This window comes from Balaenoptera ricei, chromosome 3, assembly GCF_028023285.1.
Source record: "Balaenoptera ricei isolate mBalRic1 chromosome 3, mBalRic1.hap2, whole genome shotgun sequence".
NCBI classification, from domain to species: domain Eukaryota; kingdom Metazoa; phylum Chordata; class Mammalia; order Artiodactyla; family Balaenopteridae; genus Balaenoptera; species Balaenoptera ricei.
This window is the reverse complement of record NC_082641.1, coordinates 30,792,646-30,817,278: the sequence shown is the minus strand read 5'-3', so window position 1 is coordinate 30,817,278 and position 24,633 is coordinate 30,792,646. Positions and strand designations below refer to the sequence as shown.

Below are 24,633 nucleotides of genomic sequence, written 5' to 3'. Positions count from 1 at the left end.
GTCATTGTTGCCCCAGTTCTGGGACCACCCGAGCGGGAGAAGGGGCAGCGCGCCGCCGCGGAGGCCGGATGACTGACAGCAGCCTCAGGTCAAGTGCCCGGCGGGCCACCCGGAAGGAGGGCGTGTGCTCCCCTCCCCCTCCCCCGCCCCTTCCAGCGGGAAATGAACCCTTCCTTCAGACGCACGTAATTAACGGCACCAAAACCTCTATTTTCAACACTCTGTATATGAATAAAGGCTTACCAAAAAAAAAAAAAAAAAAAGAAAGCATTTTACCGGGAAAGGGAATCCTGCTTGGGGTGAGACAGTGCTGCTGAAGGGATAAATATGGGAAGCACACAGACCCCCAACTTCTCACAGTGTAGGATTTAAAAAAAAATTGTTAGCGTTATTTACTCATCAGAAACGTTAAAAAAAAAAAAAGCGTTAATCTGAAAATTTTCCAAAGTTCCATTTGTGAACAGATCTGTGAGCTACCACACAGAGGGATCTCTGCTGGCTTCCCCATCACCTTAGTCACACCCTGACAGGGCTGCCACGTCCCTCCGCCCTAATGGCATCTCCAGCTCTTCCACAGGCTGATGACCAGCTTCGCAGGCGCGACTGTGGGCAGAGGGAGGGTGGAGGCAAAATGCAGCTTAGGCAGCGACTGGAAGGAAACTGGTGATTGCAGGAAGAAGCACTTCCTAGGGGTGGACTCATGTTTTGGTGGCATCTCCCTGATTGCTTCTGTATCCAGAAAGTCCCATAGATCGGGATTCCCTCAGGGTGGTTTGATGAGAGCTGGTTTGATGCCCTCAGGCTGTGAGCATTTCCCCAATCAGCCATTCCAATACCATAGATGCCTTGTAAAAAGTTAGATTAATCAAACAGTGATTTGTAAATGTTTTGGTCAAAAGATCCTTTAGAGAAATTGATGGAAATTAAGGATTTCTCCCCCAGAAAAAGGCAAATGCACAAAACTCTCCCCACGCTTTCAAGGGCTATTAGAACTCACTTAAGTCTTCACATGGATGATCTAGGGGTTTGTGGACCATACTTAAGAGCCCCTCCTCTAGATGGCTGCCACCTGCTAGTAGAGGGTCAGATTAAAATGTCTCTAGACACAACTTCGGTCTGGGCATTCCATGATATTGCCTCCCAGTCCTCTGTTAAAAAGCATGACAGAAAAAAAAAAAAGCAGTTGTCGTAACTCGTGCTTTATGAATAGAACGGTTCACTAGCACATTGGCTGTTTCTGAAATATCCCTTGAGAACTTATTCAGCTCTTTTCACAAATGGCAGCAGTAATCACATAGATAAATCTACCTACCTAATTTGAAGGTCAGACAGGAAATTACTTTTTTTGGAAGAACCAATGGTGGCATTACACTTTTCTAATTAATCCCAACATGGAAATGATTCAATGTATTGGAGAAATCTGAATCTGAGGTGAACAAGTAAATGCATGCTGTTACAGCAAAGTGCTTCCCTCACCTCCTCCTGTTTCCAGTTCTAGGAGTTGGGCAGGGAGAGTGTGTCCTTATTTATTTTCCTGTGGTTGGCTTCCCCAGTTGGGCCTTCCAAAATTTTACCTAGTAAAATCTAAAAAAAAAAAAAAATAATCTGCGTGGCACCCTCCCCAGCATTGTCCTGAACTCATTGCAATACTTCCATGAATGAAAATTTTATTTTCCTTCAGGGAGAAGAAGAATAACAGCATGCAAAAGTATAATGTAAAACTAATTTTTTTCTTTATTGAAAATACATCTACAAGGTAATGCTTCTCAGTCCACACTGGGTGCATGTAATACGCAGAGCCTGTGATGGGCTGGCAAGAGGATCATCCCAGAGGACCTGCTTTCCATAAGAGATGGTTAGTATAAAAAAGATCACATTGTGTAACAGAGTTAATTTGACATGATTAATTTTTACTCTACTGGTGTCATGACAGCCATGTACATTAACTTTTGTAGTGTATTTCCCAAATAGAGCCTTGACATTAAATGGTTACTCCACCACAGCCTAATGTTAACTTTTGTACACATGTACGTAATGCTCGCGATCTATATAAAAATATCTCTAATTGTATATCAGAGGATGTATGTCTAGATTTTCAATCTGTTAGCATAATTAAGTCCATTCCTCACCATTTTCAGTCAGAAACTCAAACACAGCTGGTATTGTCTGACAGCTCCCACTTCACATCTTTGACTGGATATTCCTTAGAGGGTAAAAAAATTAATCTCCTCTAAACTTGGTAGCTGCCTTGCCTGAAACTAATACCCCTAGTGTTTTGTTTTGTTTTTTTTTTCTTGGAACCACACTGACATGACTTCATACTGTTTCATCTTCTACGGTTTCTCTCAGGGACGCAAACAAAACCAAACCAAACCCCACTTCAGCTGAAGGTTTTAAATGATTTGGTGAATGGAGTTCCAACACAAAGAAATATCTTGTTTTTCTCATTCTAAGAACTTTTGATGATAGTCAAAAACCTTTTCAAATAAGAGGCCACCCACCCGGTTCATGGACCTCTAGTGGAGAGAGAGCTCATTCATTTGACTTCTTTAAAACATATAAGAAGTGACCTTATATTTTGATCTGCAGACTTCCTTAAGGAATGATTTTTGAACTGAAAAGAAAAAGTGTTTCAGGTTAAAAAAAAAAAAAAAGAACCTCTCCTTTAAAAAAAAAAACCTTCCTTAAAGATGACTTATAATCTTGGTGTTTTCAAATCCTCTCTTTATAATGTCAACCATGCTCCGTTCTTTCCTGGCCATCTTTAGTGTTCCATAGTAAGACCGTGAGCACCCTTGCTAGTTGCTAGTCTTATGTTTTATTTTCTAAAAGTCTGTGGTCAGTTGAGGAGTGGTGGGAGATATCCTTCCCAGAGTAGTCCCTTTAGTTTGTGAAGAGTAGGAAAGAAGGGAATACTTCCCCTGTTGGGAAGAACTAAGCAGAGTTTCGTGAACAATTCCACTCCTGGAATGGCCTCCAGCCAGGTGACTTGTGTAACTGACATTTTGGACACAGGACCTGGTAAACCACACAGCCATCCTGCCTCCACTTAGAAATGTTCATTCCCAATCAATGTCTATTCTGAAAGTCCCATGCTCCATGGAATGATACTTGCTACAGGATGTTCTTTGGGGAAATGGAGGGCAGGCTCTTTTATGGTGCCACAGGATGTTTGGGTGAGAATCGACCATAAAGGCATCTAAGGAACTCTCTCATTTTACAGATGGGAACACTGAGGCCTAGAGATGAGACGTAACTTGCCCATGGCCACATGGAATTTTCACTTTCTGCGCCTCCTCACAGCTGTGCTGGGTGTGTATTTGTATTGTCCTGCTACTAATAAAATAAGGACACAAATCATAAGAGAAAGGGAAAAAAAAACCCTTGTAATGTCCAACCGATAACCCATTGCTGATCAAGTTGTTTTGTTTTGATACTAAAACTGAACTGTATTCTGAAGGATTTTTAAATTCTGAAAGTTGATTTAAAACCATGTTTTTAGCCTAGTATTTGTTTTGACTCTTTAATTTGTAAGAACTATCACATTTACAGGATTGTGTGCCACATAAACTTGTAAGATCTGATCAAGACTATTTTTGATCTCAGTACCTTATTAGATAAGACTAACATGAAATGACTTAAAAATTTCAAACATGGGATGAAAACTATACATTTTGGCCACTGCAAAATCCCCCCTTGTTTTTGGATGAATATTTCCCAATCCTATCAGGGCAGGGAGGAAAAGGGAGGTAAGGGGCTGACTGGAGAGAATGAGTTGAAATGAGATGGAAACATTGTATAATGGTTTTCAAACACCTGGTGCTCAAGGAAGCATTTCTTTGTGTTAGTCTACATCTTGGTCTCACTATCAATGGATTTCTCAATTTCGCTTTCCTGGGCAATCAGCTGATATGGTTTCTTCATTTCATTCTCTTCAATCACTGAGTTACCCATTTCGACATCCCGGTTCTTCAGTTCATGTCGTGACAAGTGTTCAACAATGCCAGCTCCCAGGGAGTCTCCCAGCACGTTGGTGGTGGTACGAAGACGGTCCCTGGGGAAGGGAGGGGTGGAAGGAAAAGCGAGGCTCCTGTGAACATCACGGGATTTCAGCTCATATTTTGAACCAGCTGGCTAAGTCACTGGGGGCATCTCTTAAAATTCTGCTTGGTATAGCCACCCACTGCATCATTCCATAATAGACACATAACATTCAAAATCGTAGTTACTAATATATATCCTTATAATTAATAACTTATATTAATAATTATATTATTATTAATAATTATATTATTATCCTTATAATTAATAACTTATATTAATAATTATATTATTAATAATATTATTATCCTTATAATTAATAACTTAATTAATATATTATTATTAATTAATAACTTATAACTAAGGATATATATTAATATTAATTTTCAGTTACTAATTAGAGTACCAACAGTAGGAATGACCCTCTCCTTTCTCCTTTTAAATAAATTTTTCTTTGGTTCTCTTTCCTACCACCCACTTTCCTTTTACCAGAAGGTCTCAGAAGTGTGATCTAGAGACCCCTGGGGGTCCCTGAGGCAAAAACAATTTTCATAATAATGCTAAGATGTTATTTGCCCTTTTCCCTCTCATTTTCTCATGAATGTCTGTCTAGTGGAGTTTTTCGAACAAACAACACAACACCAAAGATAACACAACAGATTGAATGCAGAAGCAGTTAGTCTTGTATTAAGCTAGACACTAAGGAGATTTGCAAAAATGTAAAATGGTATCATTCTTGTCCCTAAATTTTTGGTTTGGAAAATGATATTTTTCCATAAAAATGTTATATATGTGAACATGTAATGAATGGATTATTGTAACCTTTAAATGAATTTAACATTTAAAAAATGCCTAAGTTTTTCTAACATGATAAATATTGATAGATATGACCCACACAGATAAAAGCTTTGGGGGTCATCAATTTTTAAGTGTAAAGGGGTTGTGACACTAAAAAGTTTGAGAACCACAGCTTTATACTATAAAAGTCTTCACATGAGTCAAGTAGTGACTGTGGGCCAGACAGTGAGCTGAATGCTTTCCATGTGTCAATGCATTTAATCCTCACAACACCACCGGGAGGTAGACGACATTATTGTCTTCATTCTGCAGAGAAGGAAACTAGAGTGGCTGCGTAACCTGGCCAGTGTCACACAGGCGCAGGACACAAACCCAGATCCAAGTGACCGTGGAACTCACGCTCTCAATTAATTATCTTCCCCCCACTTATTGTGCCTTGAGGACACTGAACTTTTTGTGGTCATTAGATCTACCTCATGGAGTCTGTGTAGACTCCAACACCTACTGTGTCCTTCTAGGCTGTCACCTTGGGCATCCTGGGGAGCAATTGTAAATGCAAGGAAAAGAAAAGAGGCAGAGAATGTTAGCTGGAAGGGTGACGGGAAAAGGGCAGAGGGGTGGGCCCTAGAGGTTAGGGTCTGAGGGTGCTTTTCTTGAAACTTTCCCCAGAGCCAAAAATCAATTCCACTCAATGACGCCAGCTCTCTTCCCACTGTCTGCACAGCTGCCCCACTCGCTGTTGGGGTCAGATGGGAACATCTGCACCGTATTACGCCATTGGAATGGGAAGCGCAAGAAGAAAGCCTGAGCCAGCCTGGGAGGCCCGCTGTTCGGTCCCAGCCACCATGGGGATGTGTTGTGCAATTCAGAAATGGCTTTGCTGATTTATGTTGGCTTTGTAGACAACGGGTTTCCCAATCCCCGAATGGTTTTATAGAGTGAGAAGCGTAGCAACCAGATGTGCCCTGCAGGCTGATAGGGAGAGTGTGCATGGCGCCTGGGGCTTGGTGGCCAGATAACGGCAGGGATCAGGCAGGGAGGACAATTTAATTACAGGCCAAGCCTCCCCTCTTCATGGAGCCCTTTGGCAGGGGTGCCAGGCTGCCTGGTGCCCTAGGATGACAGAGGAGAGCCCCACGACAGCAGGCCGAATGCAGTCTCAGCGTACTCACAGGAACCAGTCCACTGCGATGATGAGCGTGATGTCGTCGGTGGGCAGGCCCACAGATGTCAGCACGATGACCATGGTGACCAGGCCCGCCTGAGGAATCCCAGCTGCCCCGATACTGGCAGCCGTGGCTGTGATACTGTTAGAGGAAGTCCCCAAACAGAAAACATTTGTTTAAATCTCCCCAGATAGAGAGCAGACCCTGTAAAACATGCACAGGGGCGATGTCTGACTTGCCAAGTTAACATAAGAGGATGTGCTTTAGAAAACTGTAAGTGAGATTGTGTAAAACCCATTGAGCTAATAATCATATTAACTAATATTTATCAAATGCCTATTACGTGCCTCCTGATTTGTTAAGCATGGCTTACCTCATTTATTTCTCACAACAACCCTTAGGAAGTTGGTCCTGTTCTTACAGCTGTTTCTAAATGAAGAAACTTGTGCCTATATACTTTTTCATGTACCTGGAAGTATTTTGTAAGGTCTAAAATACTGCACAGTTACAATAACAATTTGTTTCTAATAATTCCCTTATCCAAGCAGAGGATTGTAAAGATACTGAACTTGTATGGTTACTGGGGTCAGAAAAAAAATCAAATTTATTAATTCAAAAACAAAATGATTTATGAACAAGGTTCTGTAGCACTAGCAATATTTTTTATGGAGGCAGTGTGAACCTCATTTGTAGGGCACATAAACTGTCTGGGACTCAGTTTGTTAAATATCTATTTGATAGGCTTATGTGAGAATGTGAAAATGTTTTCTGAACAATAAAGTATTACCTAGATATAAAGTGATATTCATAAAGTAATAAGTCTGTGGAAGAGACTCTTCATGGTTCCCCCGCATTGTTCCCCTTGTACAGTACTAGAATGTTTAGCTGGTGTATGGCCGCCCACAATGAAACTATATTTCCCAGCCCTGCTTGGAGCTTAAACTAAGTTCTGGCCAATAAAACATAGGTGAGGGGCTTCCCTGGTGGTGCACTGGTTAAGAATCTGCCTGCCAATGCAAGGGACACAGGTTCGAGCCCTGGCCGGGGAAGATCCCACATGCCACGGAGCAACTAAGCCCCTGTGCCACTACTACTGAGCCTGTGCTCTAGAGCCCGCAAGCCACAACTACTGAGCCCACATGCTACAACTACTGAAGCCTGCACGCCTAGAGCCTGTGCTCTGCAACAAGAGAAGCCATGACAATGAGAAGCCTGTGCACTGCAACGAAGAGTAGACCCCGCTCACTGCAACTAGAGAAAACCCACACACAGTAACGAAGACCCAACACAGCCAAAAATTAAAAATAATAATAATAATAAAAAAAAAAAGACATAGGTGAAAGTGATCAAGCAAATTGCAGGTTGTGCCATTCCTCCTCCTCCCACTGGCTAAAATTTGGAGGTGATGTTGAGCCATCCTGGACCACCTGGATGAGGGTGATACCCCGGGGATGATGGAACCACAAGTTTTGGTCCCTTACACTGTAGAACACCTACCAGCCTGGAGGGCTTTGTGGGGTGGAGCTGCTCCACATGAGAGAAAAGTACAGTTCTATCTTGTTGAAGGCACTGTAATTGTTATTATTATTTTTAACTCTGACACACGCAACTGAAACCTTTTCATAACACAGGGTTTTTCAACCAGTATGTCAAGGTATGCCCAAGAATAGGTTATACTGAACGGAGATATTGAGATCCCAGCCCCAGTTTAGCTAGACTGGGCCTGGGGCTCCCAGAACCTCTGGCCACGATCAGCCCCATCTTTTTTTATCCCAATGCATCCTACAACTATTATCATTTCCCGATAGTACAAAATATGTATACAGAGTCTGACATAAATTATTTCTAAATAAACATAGATAGACATACACACACAAATGTGAGGGAACTGATAGAGATTTAAAAAGACTAAAGTGACATAAAAACCAAATACAAGCCATAAACCTGGATTTGATCCTAGTCTGGGGAAAAAGCTATACAAGATATTTTGAAACAACTGGGGAAATTTGAATATAGGCTGGATATTCCAGAAGTTTTTTTAAGAATCTTACTATTGTGGTTATGTAGAAAACTATCCTTATTCTTAGGTGATGCATGCTGAACTATGTACAATGAAGTGTCATGAAGGCGGGGAGAGGTGGGAAAGAAGCAAAAATGGCAAAATGTTAACAATTGTTGGTTCTAGGTAGAAGATGTGTGTTGTAATATTCTTTCAACTTTCCTATGTGTAAGACAATTTATAATCAAAATGTTGTGAAAAAACTGATTTATTTTGATTTCCAAATTAAATTGTTAATAATAATTAAAACACACACACACGTGTGCAGGGTCTGATCTGGATTGTGAGATTTTGTCTCCATTATACTCATTGGTCTGTTGTGCACGATGACTTTCATTAAGCAAAAAGAAGGGACGATATTCACATGTGCACATGGATATGCCTGAACTGTCTCCAGAAGGATACAAAAGAAACTAGCAAGCAACAGTGGTTGCCTCTGGAGAAGGAAACTAAGAGATTAGCGGAAGGTAGGAGAGGGAAAATTACCTTTCACTAGACAGCTCAAATAATAGTTTAAAAATAGTCCACAAAAGGAAAATTCTCAACCTGTTTGTCAGTGTGCTCTGTCATATATACTGTCTAAAAATTAACCCAAGAGAAAATGTTAATCCAGTTTTTCAAATGTATTTTTATTTCCTAATTTTTTCAATAAAAGCTAATGAATAATAAAAGCTAAAATTTCAAGGCCTTTTATTGAAGTTTAACATTTTTTAAAAAGAGAAATATCCATACTATGTATTGTACAGATTTTAAAAAGAAAGAGCTGGATATGTTTATAGATGGTATACGGATGAGTAAATCAATCAAGTGGCAAGCAGTATGTATGGTATGATTCCATTAATTAAAAAAAAAAAAGTGTGTATGTCTGTGCATTGGAAAAGGTCTTTGTATACCAAACAGTAACCCTGGTCACCTATAGAAAGATGAGGAGTGATGGTGGCAGACAAGTTTCACTTTTTACTTTATACATTTCTGTATTATTAGAAATTCATTATTTATAAATATGCACATCTGTAGTTTAAAAAAAATAAAAATCTCTCAATATCAAAAATAACACTATTCCTATGAAGAGTCCCCTCTCCCAGTTTCTTCACTCAAGCCCTGATCACCACTCATCATTTAATGTCGTTCTTAAGAAAAGGTCGTATAGAATGTCCCTTGTACCTGATTGTAATAATCTGTCCAAAGTTCAGGTCGAAGTTGTTAACTTGAGCAATGAAAATGGCAGCCAAAGCCTCATAGAGGGCAGTCCCATCCATGTTAATGGTGGCCCCTACTGGGAGCACGAATCTGGTGACACGTTTGTCCACGCCATTGTTCTCTTCCAGGCACTTGAAGGTGATGGGTAGGGTGGCAGAGCTGAGCACAGTAAAACAGGACATGTCAGCTGACCATCCTCACAGCTCAGACTGTGCCTGTCCGTTTTGGTATTTTGGACAGAGAGTTCCTTCCTTCCCCACATCCTAAGTGAAAGGGAACTAAGTCAGCACTAGTATAAATAGGGGAGCAGGGCTAGGGACAGTGGGTCCCCTCACTGGGTCATTTGGCAGCTCCCCTGCTTCTGGGTTCCACTGTGAGGCATCACTTGTGATTACTCCCCACCCCCCAACAAGAGCCTGTGCCAAGGCTCGGCCATCTCTCCCTTAGGCAAATGGCAACTGGACGAGGAAGATGACAACAGGAAAGGATAGCTGATTTCCATTTTGTCCCCTGAAAGGGTATATAGCCAGCTAGTCTTTGAATCCCAACTAGGTCTGACTAGCATTGGAGTCAAAAAGCCAATTCCTACGTGTGGACATTTAAAACCTGGAAAAACACACTCCCGCCCCTCAATCTGAAGGTTCTGGTTCAAAGTAAAGTTTGAGATACATTTTCTGATAGAAATAAGCCACGGATATATGCGTACCTGGAGGAGGTTCCCAGAGCCGTGATGAGCGCTTGCAGCAACCCGCCGATGAAAACCCAGGGGTTTTTCCGCGTTACCAAGAAGTAGAGGAGGGGCAGGACAATGACGGCATGGATGAGTAAGCCCACGATGACTGTCACTGTGTACATGGCAAGCTGCCCGCCAATGACTCCCATGTCTTCCATCTCAACAATTTTCCCTGCAATCAGGAAGAGGATGCCCAGAGGGGCGTACCTATGTAGAAGCAACACACGCACAGTTGGAAGTCTGATTTCCAACAAGCTATTCCACAGAAATTACCAAGTGATAAGAAAAAGTCAGAGAGTTGACTTCCAAACTTTTCTGCGCAGAATACTATGAGGACTTGCAGAAACTGTGAACGTCTTTCTTTTCTTTTTTAAAATATAAATTTAAATATAACTAGTGCATAATTAGGCTTTCCTCTCACTCAGAATTTCTCTAGGTCACAATTCTTTTTTTCTCCTAAACCAGGAAAAAAAGGCAGGTTCAGAGGTTTTGTTACTCACCTCTTTTTTTCCTAAATACCTGTCATTTCACCACACCTGGGTCACTTTGGGGGTCCTCAGATGCCATCCACCCCCCCCCCCCCACCCCACATCCCATCCTGCTGTCTCCTGCTCCCCTGCTAAGTACTCTGAACAGTCAGAATCCAGTGAACCAATATCCAGACTTCTGGGAGCATTTCCTACCTTGGAGCTTGACTCCCAAGCTAAAGCAAGATGCACACGATGGCATTGCAGTGTTTTAGATTTGCAGACAGCTCTCTTAATCAAGGACAACTTTTATTAGTTTTTCCCATATTACACACTACTTACAATATTACTTAGTATTAATCTTTTTAAATTTAAATAAATGTATGATAAGAGGAAATTGTATGTTACAATGCAAATGAAAAGCTAGCATCATTTGCCATAAGTAGAAGACAATCATAAAATAAATTCAGAGCTATCAAATTTAATAACATGCATGTTTGTACTACCACAATCAGGTTATGGGTGTTCTAGTTAAGCAATTATTACCCACAGGCTGCTACTGCCATTTGTGATCTTTCGCCTGTAGACTCGAAAGAATGAACAACGGAGACATGAAATGTCTTGTACACATTGAATCAAGGCCCCACTCTCTTTGTCCGACGTGTGCTGTAAACTACAACCCAACTCACATTACCCAAAACAGAGAAGCTGATCATCCTTCAGGAGAAGGGTCTGCTGGGAACTATGGAGGACTTATTTCATATTGAAAAATACAATGGTTCTTTTAAAACTCCTTTAAAAACATAGGCCAGGAAATTATAAGAGTACCTGTTTTCAGAAATGTAATAACTCAATGTTGAATGTGCAGGCAAACGTACAGCTAGAAAAGCTACATGTGAGGTTCATTCAGCAGCCTTGAATAGGCTTCTTTCATAAAAGAGGTGAAAGGTGGAGGCATTTTAATAATATGAAGATAAATGTCCACTTTCAGCTCTGCCAAGATTTCCAAGGAGGGCCCCCAGCATTTCAATGGGGACTCCTGGGGAGATGACATTCTGATCATCTTTGTGCCCCCAAGTTCATATCCATCTTGAACAAACTCCTGAAAAATGGATTTCTCTGGGCTTTGGGGGCAATAAAGACAAAAGATATTTTTAATCATGATGGTGAGGGCTTTTCTTAGAAATGGATGTCTTCCTGCCTCAGGTGCCAAGAGGGAGTCTGGATTTAAAACAAAGGAAAAAGGGAAAGCAACCCTCACAGGAGGCTTAAACCAATCACAGGGTTCTCTCCCTGCTGGGGAGAGTTTACTTTCCAAGGCCAGTGTTCCTCTGTGGATTTAGTCTTTTCCTTTGTCTCCTGCTCTCAACTTTCTTTGAAGGAAGTTGTGTTATAAATTGTGGCTTGGCCTTCTATAATACTTCCCATGAGTCCTTCAGGCTGGATGCAGAATGGCCATTTACACTTCTTTCTTAGGACTGAAATGCAGGCGAGGAGAGCTCGGTTTTTCTGATGGTCTAGGGGCTTTTCCCTCTCCTGGGAATGCTCTTCTCTCAGTACTTTGCATGGCTAGCTTCTGCTGATCACCCACCTCCTCAGAGGCCTTTCCGTCCCATCCAAGGCAAATTTTAAGCCTCTGCCCCATTCACTTTTTATCACATCACATCATATTACGTGAAAGAAAACCTCATGTTTTATTTTATTATTATTTTTTTCCATAGCACTTGTGACTAAAGCACATGGATGATTTGTTTGTTTGTTTAAGAATGTAAGATCCACACAAGGTCTTACTGCATAGCACAGGGAACTATATTCAATATCTTGTCATAAACTGTAATGGAAAAGATTAAAAAAAAAAAAGAGAATGTAAGATCCAGGACATCCTTGTCTGTTTTCTTCATTGCTATACCCATAGTACCTGGCATTAAATGCTTGGTATATAGGAGACAATCAATAAATAGTATTGAATGAATAACTAATTAGTTATCAAATGGAGGAATGAGGAGTGGGATCCCATCAGTGCTGGAGTAAGGGAGTTGACACCTTTCAAAAACAAGGAAGCAAACTTATGCAGACAGGCTTGCAGATATGTTCAAGGCCACTACCAGCCCAGAAAGTTACTGATTTTCTTGTGCTTACCCGAATGAGATCATTGCAATTGGCCATCCTGCCTGGTGGCATCTTCCTCAGTACAGAACACAAGTTGATGGCAATAAGCATCTTCTAGATAGCATACATAGCAAATGGAAATACATACCACATTATCACTGCTACCAATCTCATGATGGCTTCGTTAAGAGAATCAAAGAACTCTCTCAGGGCCTGGCCCTGCTCCTTCATGTTTCCAATCACAAATCCGAAGCACATGGAGAAGACAACTAGTCCCAGGGCATTGACCCCATTCACAGACCCTGGCACTGGGACTAACTCCTCTGTGATCCTCGTCAGAGTCTCCATGGCCTCTGACACATTATTTATCACGGCACCCACAAGTGTTTCATTGGACTGGATGGGCACTTTAAAGCTTCTCTTCTCATAGTTGGTTTTAAACTTAAAAAGAAAAGGCACAACAGGGATTAAAAGTAATTTTTGTTTTCTTCTTTTGTACTTTTTGCTCGGATTTTCTATAATGGTATACATTACCCCAAATTCAGAGAAAAGCGTTATACAAAGTATCTATCTACCCTGTCTGTCTATCATCTATCTATTTATCTTCTATCTATTTACTTATCATCTACCTAATCTGTGACAAACCTCTACTACTTCCTCAGCACAGACAAACACACACACACACTCAAATACACAACAAACCATAATAGGAAAGAGGTTGAAGATGGAGTAAACAGATACATGTGCTTCTGCTTTTTTCTGAAACCCTAATAAAATGACTATAAATTCAAATATTCACAATAATCCCTTTACCTTCTATGGGTTCATGTTAGGGGATCATGGACAAATCACCTAACATCCCTTTGTTCATATTCCACAGCTGTGAAACAGGGATAACTGTGCTGGTTCTACCTCATAGTGTTGTTGTAATGATCAAATTAAACAGAATATATGAGAACATCTGGTAAATTTTAAAGCACTATACTAATGTTGGCTGGTGGTGCTCAATAACAAAGCCCTTCAGGGACTAGACTTAGTTGGAGACCAGTGAATATTAAACAATTTAAAATCCCCAAAACAACATTCTTCAAAGTATTCCTGAGAGTATTAGTTCTTAAGAATAGCTGCGTGAATAATACTTGAGGATGACAACCCAGTTCTCAAGTCTATAGAAAAGTCTCCTCTTTCCCCATAGCTTCTGCATAGATGCCCCAGACAGAAGATGCTGAGTGTATTACTGTGGCCGTTTGAAACAATTAAGCCCATCTCTCTATGATTTTAACAAGAGCAGAATTTCTGGCCTTCACATTGATGGGAGTAAAGCACCAGAGAGAATAATAATCTATGGATGTTGACTGGATCTAGAGTCTAGGTGAAGAAAGCACAGGTGTACATGAGTGTTGGGCCATTTCTCTACCAAGAGTAAATGGGAGACTTTTTTGTCCAGTGGGAAAGCACTATTCCCAAACAAGGACATGGCCAGCTGTCAATACTGTAGACATATTCCCTAAACAATCAGTGGCACTGCTCATAATTTTAACAAAGAAAGTGACACCTTTTTGTCAGTCAGCTCTCAAATCTCTATTCTACTGGGGTGCTTATGCATTTTACGGATTGTCTAGGGTGAATTTTCAATCCCAATTAGCCTTTCCTACACCTCCAACTCTTTCCCCTTAGACACAGTTTGCAGCCTACACCGAAATTGCAACCTCATTTGCATTCTGATCTAAGACAAATAGATCTGGGATGATACATTTGCTTCCCTTTCAAAATCCTGTAAATGCAATCCAAAACCAAATACAATAAATCTTCATGAGTCAGCACTTTTCCCAGCGTTGCTAGACATCAGCATTTTTGATGTCACCTAGTGCCAGCTGACTAACTGGAATAGTCAACTCCATGGTGCTGGGGTTGGCTGGTTGGGTTGAAAGGGGTTTATTATTTATGATTACAGTTGTTTTGAATAAAGAGAGTTAGATTTTGCCCTCGCAGGCTTTTTTTTTTTTTAAATAAAGAAGGAATTCTGTTTGAATTTTGCAGTGTGCACATGCATTACCTATTAAAAATGGTCAATACAAGTTTTTAAAAGGGAAAAAAGCAAAGAGTGTAAAACTTGGTCCTCCATGAGTTTGGGGTTTGATTTTGTTTGTTTTACAGATCCCAAGCACAAGGGTTAGGGAATTACAACAAGGGTGAAGTGACACCATCTGGAGAAATGTTTGGGAGCTATAATTTAACAACTAGAATGTCTAATTGTTTCCCTTTTAGTATCTTGGGCAACAAAGCTTTTTTGTTCAGGTGAGGTTAGAATGAACTTTACTAATTTTATCCCCTAATAGTAAAATGTATTTGTATCTTCAACACAGAGAGCCAAGAGTTGCTTGGATTTGGGGCTAAAGGGAACTGGATTTCACTATGGCCTCCTGCTAGGGGTCTCATCAGCCTGGATACCCCTTCCTGGGAAGCAGAACAGAATGTAGAAGCAGAAAGAGGATGGAATTTGAAATCAACACAATGGATTTGAATTCAGGTCTGCCATTTACTACTTGTGAAATCTTACACCTACTACATAACCTCTCTGAATTATCATAGATAAGTTGTCTCATCAATGAAATGAAGACAATGATACCCATCATATCTATGTGAAGAGTAAATATAACATTAGTGCTTGGTACAGAGCGGACATTCAGTACATGATGGTGGCAGTGCTTTCTGATGTGGTTCCTCCTTTAGAATCTATAAGGCCCTTAGTAGACTTTGAAAAAAACAACCCATTGATTTTTAAAATCAAACCCAGAAACTTGAATAATCTCCCTAATCTTTAAAGCGAGTTGTAAATATATCTTATACTGGAGTTTGCTTGCTTGGTGAGCTTTTGTGTATGGGCTATGGAGGAGAGGAGAGAGAGTCTCCTGATTAGCCTTCTTACTAATTAACAGAGACTTAATGAGTCATTTGTATGCAAGACATATAGTGTCTGGCAACTAATAAAGCCTTCAGTACAGGGAAGACCACCCCCCCTCCTCTCCCAATTCCCCAGAAAACTCTAGTGCTTTCCATCTGCTTGGCAAGAGAAGTGTTTCTTACTACAGAGAAATGGGAAAAAATTAAATTAAATTAAAAAGAGAACCCTACTCTGTTTGGTACACCAAAGAGGAATTTTAAAGGTGAATTAGTGGCTGTGTTTACCTGTTTAAAGCAAGCTTCCACCAGATTTGGAGGGAACATATTCCTGTAAAGAAAATAATGGTCACTTGAAAAATTCCCAAATAATAAATCAGTTCCTTAAATACTTTTTCATTGTGTCTAAGGTAAAGATTGCACTGAAATAAGCAGCAAATGGAAAAAGAGAAAGATTTTGGTGGATCTTATGAAATGGGACATAGGTCATCCCTCAGCGTGGCCCATGTAGTTCATATTTTTCAAGGAAGTCCCAAATTCAACTCATCTGTCCTTTTGTCAGACAATGGGATTTTTTTATTCCAACATCAAACCCTGCTCCTAGGAAAAACCCAAGCGAGAATGGAAATGCCTTTTATCATAAGCATTCTGGTTAACTGAGGTATTATTCAATAATGGCCATTTTGGTATCATGCCATGTGTTCAAGGACCAAGTGTTCGCAATCAAATGTCATGGTCAGACTGTTCTCCACAGAGTCCTCCCAAAGGCCCTCTGGGGGATGAGATATTGACTCTGAATTGCTAGAGCTTCTAAGGCTCTTTGGTGACCAACAGGGAGATGGCCCACAAAACTTGAACTTGAGGCCCATGTGGCAGGGTTTGTTACTGCCTCAGTGCAGCGTTTGTGTTCATGGTGGGGAAGAAGTAAGAGGCAACACTCTCGCTGGGGAATCTCTAGCCAGCTGTATGACCTTGGCTAATTCATGGCACCCATGTAGGTCTCAGTTGACTCAGCTGTTAAAGAGGAGATTGGATTAAACTATCACTAGGGCTCCAAGACTAAAGACTTCGGGAGAAGGAGACATGACCCAGGCAGCTGGAGAGTCTGAGATTCCAGCAGGTGTATGTCATCAATCAGATTTTAAGGTTATAAACTCTTGTCTCTTCCTACTGCCTAGACCAGGGGTCCCCAGCCACCGGGCTGTGGGGCAGGAGGTGAGCGGCAGGCTAGCCAGCAAAGCTTCACCTGCCGCTCCCCATCGCTCGCATTACTGCCTGAACTATCCCCACTCCCCAGCCCCCGTCCGTGGAAAAACTGTCTTCCACGAAACTGGTCCCTGGTGCCAAAAAGTTGGGGATCGCTGGCCTAGACCATCCAGTTTCTTTGTCCTTCCCATCTATGCTCTATGGGTCTGTTTCTACAAACCCTGAGAGAAAAGTGAGTTTAGGAGATTCCAAGATAAACGCTCGAACCAGGTGTCTGGGTGGGGACAGGTTAGTCTTACACTTGTCACTGGGGCAAGGAGGGGCAGAAACACACCAGATAGAGAATGACAAGATCCCAATTCTTTAAACAAGGAGTAGAAATTATACAGAAAGAAAGTATAATAAAATACCCCTAATCCAAACTCCCTCAGGGTAAAGTTCCTGAAAAGAAAATGGTGAAAAGCCTTAATTAATTGTACGAACTAAATAAAATCATTATCATTGGGTGCCAACTTGGTATGAAATAATACAGAGTGGCTTGTTACCTTCGGATAATTGCGATTAACTCCCTGAAAAGGGCTTTCAGGGAGGCACCATGGGGCTGCCTTGTGCTTACATATAGATGACACAAAGTCACTCATGGTCGGAATTGAGAGGTGCTGCTGAAGAGACCCTTTGTTGTCCAAATCACTCTTGAATCTACCGGCCACAGACCCATTCCTTGAGATGGCACGTGAACTCAAGTCCCTAGGAGGAGTTTCTCTCAGATGGTCGGTGGGGAATCCTTTAGAGTAAACATCTAGGATTGGTAAGCCAGTCACTCTGCAAGTACGTTGTAGAGAAGGGAGGAAAGGGCTAGGTTTGGGGAGGACAGCCTGGGTGGGCTACTTGCTGGAGGCATGCTAAGCAGGTGGGGCATTGAGAGGTCCGTGCTGGGATATCTTCCATTTGCCTTTCTCCATCCACTCTCCAACCTGCTCTGTGCCTGGGAGGCTGACCCCTCACCTTCTGGCTTCCTGTTGGGTTTGTCCAGTGGGAGGCGCTGACAGATCACAGGGCAGTGGGAGGAGAGAAGTGGATGTATATATTCTTCCGGCTCTCCCTCTGGCAGGTTGGGCAACAGCTCCCTCCCTCCAAATTAGAGCTGTAGTCCCTATCCTGAGGGCCCTTTCCCTCAGGACACAGCCTGTCCAGACTTCCAGTATCGGCTCCCTTCTGTCCTCAGAGCCACAGGTGGTAACAAAACAGCTTCCTATTGCTGTTAGTCCTCTAGTGTCTCACCATCACTTGTAGGTTCCCTTTACCCTGCCCACACCTTTGCAAACCCCGTTCAGTGATCCTTTTGGGCTTGCAATACGCTTCCTGCCAGCAACTGACTGATGCAAAGGCAAGTGTGGAGAGAGAGCAGGCAGGGACGTGCCAGGCTCAAACTTGGGCTTACTTCTCAGTTCTGTGTCCAACATATTCTATCCTCAAGTCTGTTTCAAGTATTAGATAAGCTAATTTGTAATCAGTGTACGGTCTGTGTATAAAACAATGCTAAAGAAGCCATCCTTTAGTCTTTTATTATTGACCTTCATAAATAGTACAAAAGGAAAACCTTGGGACAGGTATGATCAGATGATCTCTAAAGTCCCTTTTGGAAATAAGTTGTCGTGTACAATGGATGATGATACAGATCACAAGTTCCAAATTAAAAGAATCCAATGAACAGGCTATACTTGAAAAAAAAACAAAAAGTAGCCTTAAAGAGCAAGACTTGAGAAAAGTAGGTCAAGAATTATTGAAAGGCATTATGCTAAGTGAGATAAATCAGACAGAGACAAGTACTATATGATTATCACTTATATGTGGAATCTAAAAAATACAACTAATTAGTGATTATAACAAAAAAAGAAGCAGATGTATATAGATATAGAGAACAGATATAGAGAGCAAACTAGTGGTTACCAGTGGGGAGAGGGAAGGAGGGGGCAATAGAGGGGTAGGGGAGTAAGAGGTACAAACTATTAGGTGTAAAATAAGCGACAAGGATATATTGTACAACACAGGGAATAAAGCCAATATTTTATAATAACTATAAATGGAGGATAACCTGTAAAAGTTGTGAATCACTATATTGTACACCTGTAACATATGTAATTGTACAGCAATATACTTCAGTAAAAAAATCACACACACAAAAGAACTATTAATATTGCAAGGTGAGCTGCACAGCTGAGAGGATGACTGAGTGCTCAGATTCTGAATCCTAAAAGCAGGGCTCTTAAATCCTTATCTTCTCCTTGCTCTTCTCACCTCTTTCACATGAGATCAGAAAACGGACCCTTACTTCCATTTCTGTTAGAAAGAGGTAAAGATGTGACCTTCATTTCAAGCCCAGCGGGACTGGTTCAGTCAGATACCTCTTCTAGGGTTTGATCAGCTCCCCCAAGAAGAGGGGTTGGGTGGTCAAAATATACCCAAAAGGATGGGCTTGCAAGGACGTACCTGATCAAGTCCAGGAAGGCGTCTGCAGCTGTCACTTGTACAATTTTGCCTTCTCTGTGCATGTTTTCCTTTGTGCCCTTCCCAGGATGAATTATGATGACAACGATTATGCCAATCACCACGGCAATGATGGTCGTCGTCATGTAATAGACCACAGCTCGCATCCCCATCTTCCCTGACGCCTTACTATCTAGGGCCGCCATTCCTGGGGAAGGCAAACAGAAGGAGATTTTCAGCAAATCAGTTCAGGGAATTCTCCAGTGGAAGGTCACAGGAAGAGCATTTCCTTCACCACTCCCCTACCCTCTCCCACCCAGCAATGGGATTTTATACATGTTATGAGAACTTGGCACCAAATTTAATCAGGCCATCAACAAAAGGTGAAGGGAAAAAGCCATGGAACGTCTAGGCATCAGCTGTGTCAGCAAACTCGTGATCACCTATTTTCTGCCCCAAGAATTGATATCATGAGGCTCTCTGATGGTTTGAAGGGACAATCGAATTCTTTCCTAGGTTGCTACTAGTTGGGGAAGTTATGAGTGTTAATTAGTGAGGTGTGTGTGTGCGTGTGTGTGTGTGTGTGTGTGTGAAGAGATACCTTAAAAGATTTCTGGCAGAATAATCTAAGCATATCTCAGGTTTTGAGCACTGTGCAGACTCAGACAGATTAGCTGCCATTAAGTTCTTTTATAAGAATTATTATTTTATGTATGTACTTGGGAGTCCTTTTTTTGGATATTTTTACGTAAAATTTCAGCTATTATTCTAATCACCTACTGATTTATCTTCAATTTACATTTAAAGTAGGCCAAAGTTCTCGAATAGCTTCTCTGTTGTTTCATTTTATCTCATCTCATCACAATTTTTTAAAAAGAATAATTTTGGTGGGGTTCTTCTCATTTTTGCACTCTGCCTTCCTCCACCTTGTCCCATAGGCCTGGAGTATCTTATCTCATGTGAAACATTCTTTCCCTCATTTTTAGGACATCTTCAAAATCTACCTCAGGCAAGGCATTATCCCCTGTGAGAGAGGAGGTATGACTTTGAAGGTTTCCCTAACTGCTCTAGCCAATGGAACACATCTCCATGCCTCTTGGGATGGAAAAAAATTGGAAATGACCCAAAACTCTCAAGAGATTAAGTCATCTTAATAATAATATGGGCTCTTCTGTTTCATTAACCATTTCCTCACTTCTCTTCCTTCTTTCTCCTCCCCAAACCAGCTAAAACACTAAAATCCAATTATAGCATCATCCAATTATAGTTAATCAAACTTTTTTCTTTACTGTTTAAAATCATGATTCTATAAACGTATTAAAAGTTTATATTGTATTTCAATGATCAGTATCAGATTCTAATAGTGGTTCAACATGTAGGTAGTGACCCTGTTCATACTAATGTATTGATATTTAGAGTAAGGTAAAGTATTGAAAAAAATAGTGTCCATGATTGCCAGATACCTCGCTGGGTTTGCTCCAAAATCTTGATACAATGGTAATGAGCTCTATGGGAACTGAAGCCATGACCTTCAACTTATAATTTCATGTATAATGTGTATTTGAATCATATCATTCATAATTTTCATAATAAGCACTTAGTACCTGCTACGTTCTTATTTTTAACAATTTATAAGGCAGATTAAAAAACAAATAAGTAACTTTCTAAGGTCTTAGTTAACACCAAATAAGGGGGAACTTGAACCCAGATCTTGTGTAACTGAATTTAACGTACTTTCTCCCCCTGAGAAAACCAACTACAGTTCCCACAAACAAGGAGGCCAATTTTGACTTTAATGCATGAACGTAGCTTCTTTTATCCTTGCCCTGGGTTTCTTGAAACCCAGGATTAATACCCACTTATGGGGGTGGCGCCACTTCAACACTTCACCATCATTAAAAATGGGCTAATCTGTTCTCAGTCCAAGTGGTCCCATCCCCCCAGGTTCATTCTCAGGTCTCCATCATATCTCAAAACATCTTGGCTTTCCTGTGCTTGAAATCATTTCTCCCAGAAGGGGCCCACTCTCTTTCCCATCATTGCCTGAGCTTGTCACCACTGAAGCCTGCAATTCTTCGGTGAGCGAGTGGTGTGGGCACAAAAGGCCGGATATCTCTGCTAGGGGTACCAGGCGGCAGTATTTTCTTCCTCCGAGATGCTTTCTTTCCCTCTCGCCTTCTATTCTGTGGTGCTGTTCCGTTCTCTCGCCAACTCTTCTCTGCCGCTCCTGCCCACTATTCTCGACCTATAGCTATTCAGAGAGAGCGCTAAGTGGTCAAGGCAGAGCACTGGAAACCAACGTGGCAGACAAAGGAGGAGGCTTAAATCTCCCTCCCTCCCACCATGGGGGAGGGATGGGGAAAATTATACCAGAATCCACAGCTACAGGGCCATCGGCTCTAGGAAACAAAGTCTATAGATTTTTTTTTTTTTTAAAGAAATAAAGTTTAAAAAAAGTGAAAACCAATAAGAAAGTATTTTCTCCATATGCTCTAATTCTGAAATAGACGAAGACAAACATTGAGGCATTTTTTAGCAATGAGCCCAGAAGGAGAATCAACAGTCAAATGAGAGGCCTCACCAACCTCTGCATATTGACCTTGTTCCTCTGAAAGAGAATAAAGCAGCAGCTCCGATTGTTTCAGCGGAAGAAGGAATGTGTGGGAGTATCTTCATTAACCGATTCTCCATGTAGGTCCTTCCCCTAAAAGGGTTCTGGTGTCCCACAGCGGGGCTGCTTGCCCACTTCTGCCCAGGGTACCCCAGCATCCCCTCTCCTCCTTCCAATTCTAACCACTCCCCTTTTCTCTGAGGCAGGCTTGTAAAACTAAAGGGACCACTAGAAGCAAAGCCACACACTGTCATCAGGGCAACAGCAGGATGGATGTGGACGATCTGTCACAACACTGGGCCTGAAAGAGAATAGCCTTGATGCTGGTGGAGCCAAGAAAATGGAGGAAGAGCTCTGGAAGGTGAAACCCCACATAAGCCAGCTGTCATTCTTCCTGTCTCTTACCCAGACACTGTGACCATCTTCTTCCCCCAGCCTCCTGAAATTCCAGACAAAGCTCTACACTAGAGATAACACGCGCCTGGGCACAAGGGTAAAGTACTAAATCACTTTGTAGAAAAGGGAACTCTGGTAGGAAGTGCCCTAAATGTTTGAGAAGGGAAAAGTTTGCATTGAGCCTTGTCACTTTAAAATATATGGAAGAAAAGGGCACTGTGGTGAGGGGGAAAGAGGTCCCTTGGGTATGTAGGTACTTGCGGGAGTATGTTATGACAACTATGTGTTCATCTAAATACGTATTTGAGAAACACATTCCAGAGCAAGTAGTAAAGATAATGATCTTGACTGGTCCCTTTTGCTTCATTTGATCTGGGCTTAGCTAAACCAGCCCCATTCAAGACATCCTGACATCTTTATTATGAAAACAATCTGTCATCAGAATTAAGATCCTCTTGAAACCCAAAGAAATACTATATTGTCTTACATGTTTGTAAGTTTATATGTTTTGTAAATATTCAGTTAACTTTTGTGCTGGTTCACTAACTCACCAAATTTGCCCTCTGATCAATGGCACATATTCATCTAATTTCATGACAACTGTATGTTGTAGATATTGTTGACACCATTTTAAAGGTAAAGAGACGAGGCCAGAGATGTTAAGTAACTTGCCCAGTGTTGCACAGTTAGTAAACAGCAGTGGCAGGATTCGTACCCACAATCTCAAGGGAGTACCCTTTCCACTATACCTCAATTCTAATGGACAAGCTAGGAGTCACCCACATTTCATTTGCTTGTTATCCATGCTAACTTTCTTGCTTTTGAGATCAATATTGAAATGAGCCACCTGACTGGAAGAAAATTTCACGAAGGGAGGTAACTGTGGAAAAACTCTGACATTCCCCACCTTGAGGGGAAGTGAGTAACACTGGTCACCAGAAGGACCAGCCAGAGAGCTGATCAATCAGTTCAAATTCCTCTCTATGTCTAGAAAAACAGCCCAGAGCATGTTCTAATGGAGGGTGGAGGGTCATGGATATTTGCTGACTGTGGGCACATGGGTCTTACTTTCTTTTCTAAAAATCAACCTGTCAATAACTGGTCATCAAGAAACTAATCAATCATTCATTCCTGCAAACCTATTATAAGTTTACCAATGAGTTTGGCATCTAAGAAAGATTGAAGAAGACATTTTCTAGAATGTAAAAGATTTAGACTTTGCTTCAAAACACCTGGGTATTTTAGGCAGCAGTCACTTTGAAGAGAGAGGAAAGGAGGAGAAGAGAGTTTCTTGATACAAATGGGTCAATATGCATTTACCTCTTTATTTATGAAGACAATCTTTAGGTAATCAGTTCAGCACAACAGATATGCGCCAAGTTCACGTTTTTGGGGTGGGGTTGGGGAGGGAGTGTTTCCTAAATATGTGTATGGAACTCTGTAAATCTATTGTAAATTAGATTTCTTCTGGTATAATATTTGGTATGACTTCTCAGACAAATGAAATATGTATTCAGTCAAGTATTAGAGGGTAACATAAATAATGTCAAGTTCCCAAGGCTCTATTATTTGCATGGATTTTATTCTCCCATCAGCTAAAAATCTGTCTTATACATTAATGTGCCTCAGTCTATTCCCCCAATAACTCCTATTTCTGGTTTGAAATGTGAAATCTAAAGAAGAAGCCGTCTGTTATGAATTGTCTTTCTACTCGTCCTCGTGGTGTTTCATTGTTCTTCCAGGGCCACTGGATCAGCCCAGAAAGAACGGAAAAGGGGGGATGGCAACTGTGGACTCAAGAATATTGTTCTGTTTCAGTTGTTATTTTATTTTACATATACTCCTTCTCCACCATGGGCTTCTCAAACACTCATCTAATGAAAGCCGCCTGTTCTCAACCCTCCTAGAATTTCAAGATGGGCAAACTTACAACAAGGAAATCAAGGATGAGCTCTAGTATGTACCGTATTCATTTGAATAAAAGGTAATGATTTTTAATAAGAAAGTTAAGCTCTAGAAATACAATATACTTCATATTTACAGACTGAAAAATGAGCTCTTGTGTCCTAAAGCAGCTGCGCATTGCTGGAGCAAGGGCACACTGGAACCCTCAGCAATGGACAGTGAATAGGAGAGCCACAAAGCTCCGAGGAAAGGCAGTGAGGGGGAGGGAGGGAGTGTGAAACAAATCACTTTAAATCTCTGTCTAAAACTATGCGAAGGTTTTTTTCACTGAAATATTGTCTTCTGGCTTCTTTATAGACTAGATTGGAAAAAAAAAAAGTTCTATGATTGTAGGGGTTCTGGAACAGAAGGCAAATCTTTAAAAGTTAAGTTAGGAACTGTATCATAGGGGGCTACCCTGGTGGCGCAGTGGTTAAGAATCCACCTGCCAATGCAGGGGACACGAGTTCGAGCGCTGGTCCAGGAAGATCCCACATGCCGCGGAGCAACTAAGC

The 24,633-nt window shown here is 41.3% G+C and overlaps 1 protein-coding gene across 1 annotated transcript in view; it reads right to left on the bottom strand.

The window, feature by feature from the left end:
• Positions 1 to 1,711: 1,711 nt before the first annotated feature.
• SLC1A3 (solute carrier family 1 member 3) overlaps positions 1,712 to 24,633 on the bottom strand; it is a 74,544-nt gene continuing 51,622 nt past the window's right edge. Inside the window, exons 4-10 of the mRNA XM_059919248.1 lie at positions 19,171 to 19,375; positions 15,763 to 15,805; positions 12,722 to 13,014; positions 9,971 to 10,204; positions 9,229 to 9,423; positions 6,012 to 6,146; positions 1,712 to 4,054 (exon numbers count right to left, since the gene is read on the bottom strand). Coding sequence (XP_059775231.1) covers positions 3,850 to 4,054; positions 6,012 to 6,146; positions 9,229 to 9,423; positions 9,971 to 10,204; positions 12,722 to 13,014; positions 15,763 to 15,805; positions 19,171 to 19,375 — 1,310 coding nt within the window. The 3' untranslated portion in view covers positions 1,712 to 3,849. The remainder of the gene's footprint in view (positions 4,055 to 6,011; positions 6,147 to 9,228; positions 9,424 to 9,970; positions 10,205 to 12,721; positions 13,015 to 15,762; positions 15,806 to 19,170; positions 19,376 to 24,633) is intronic.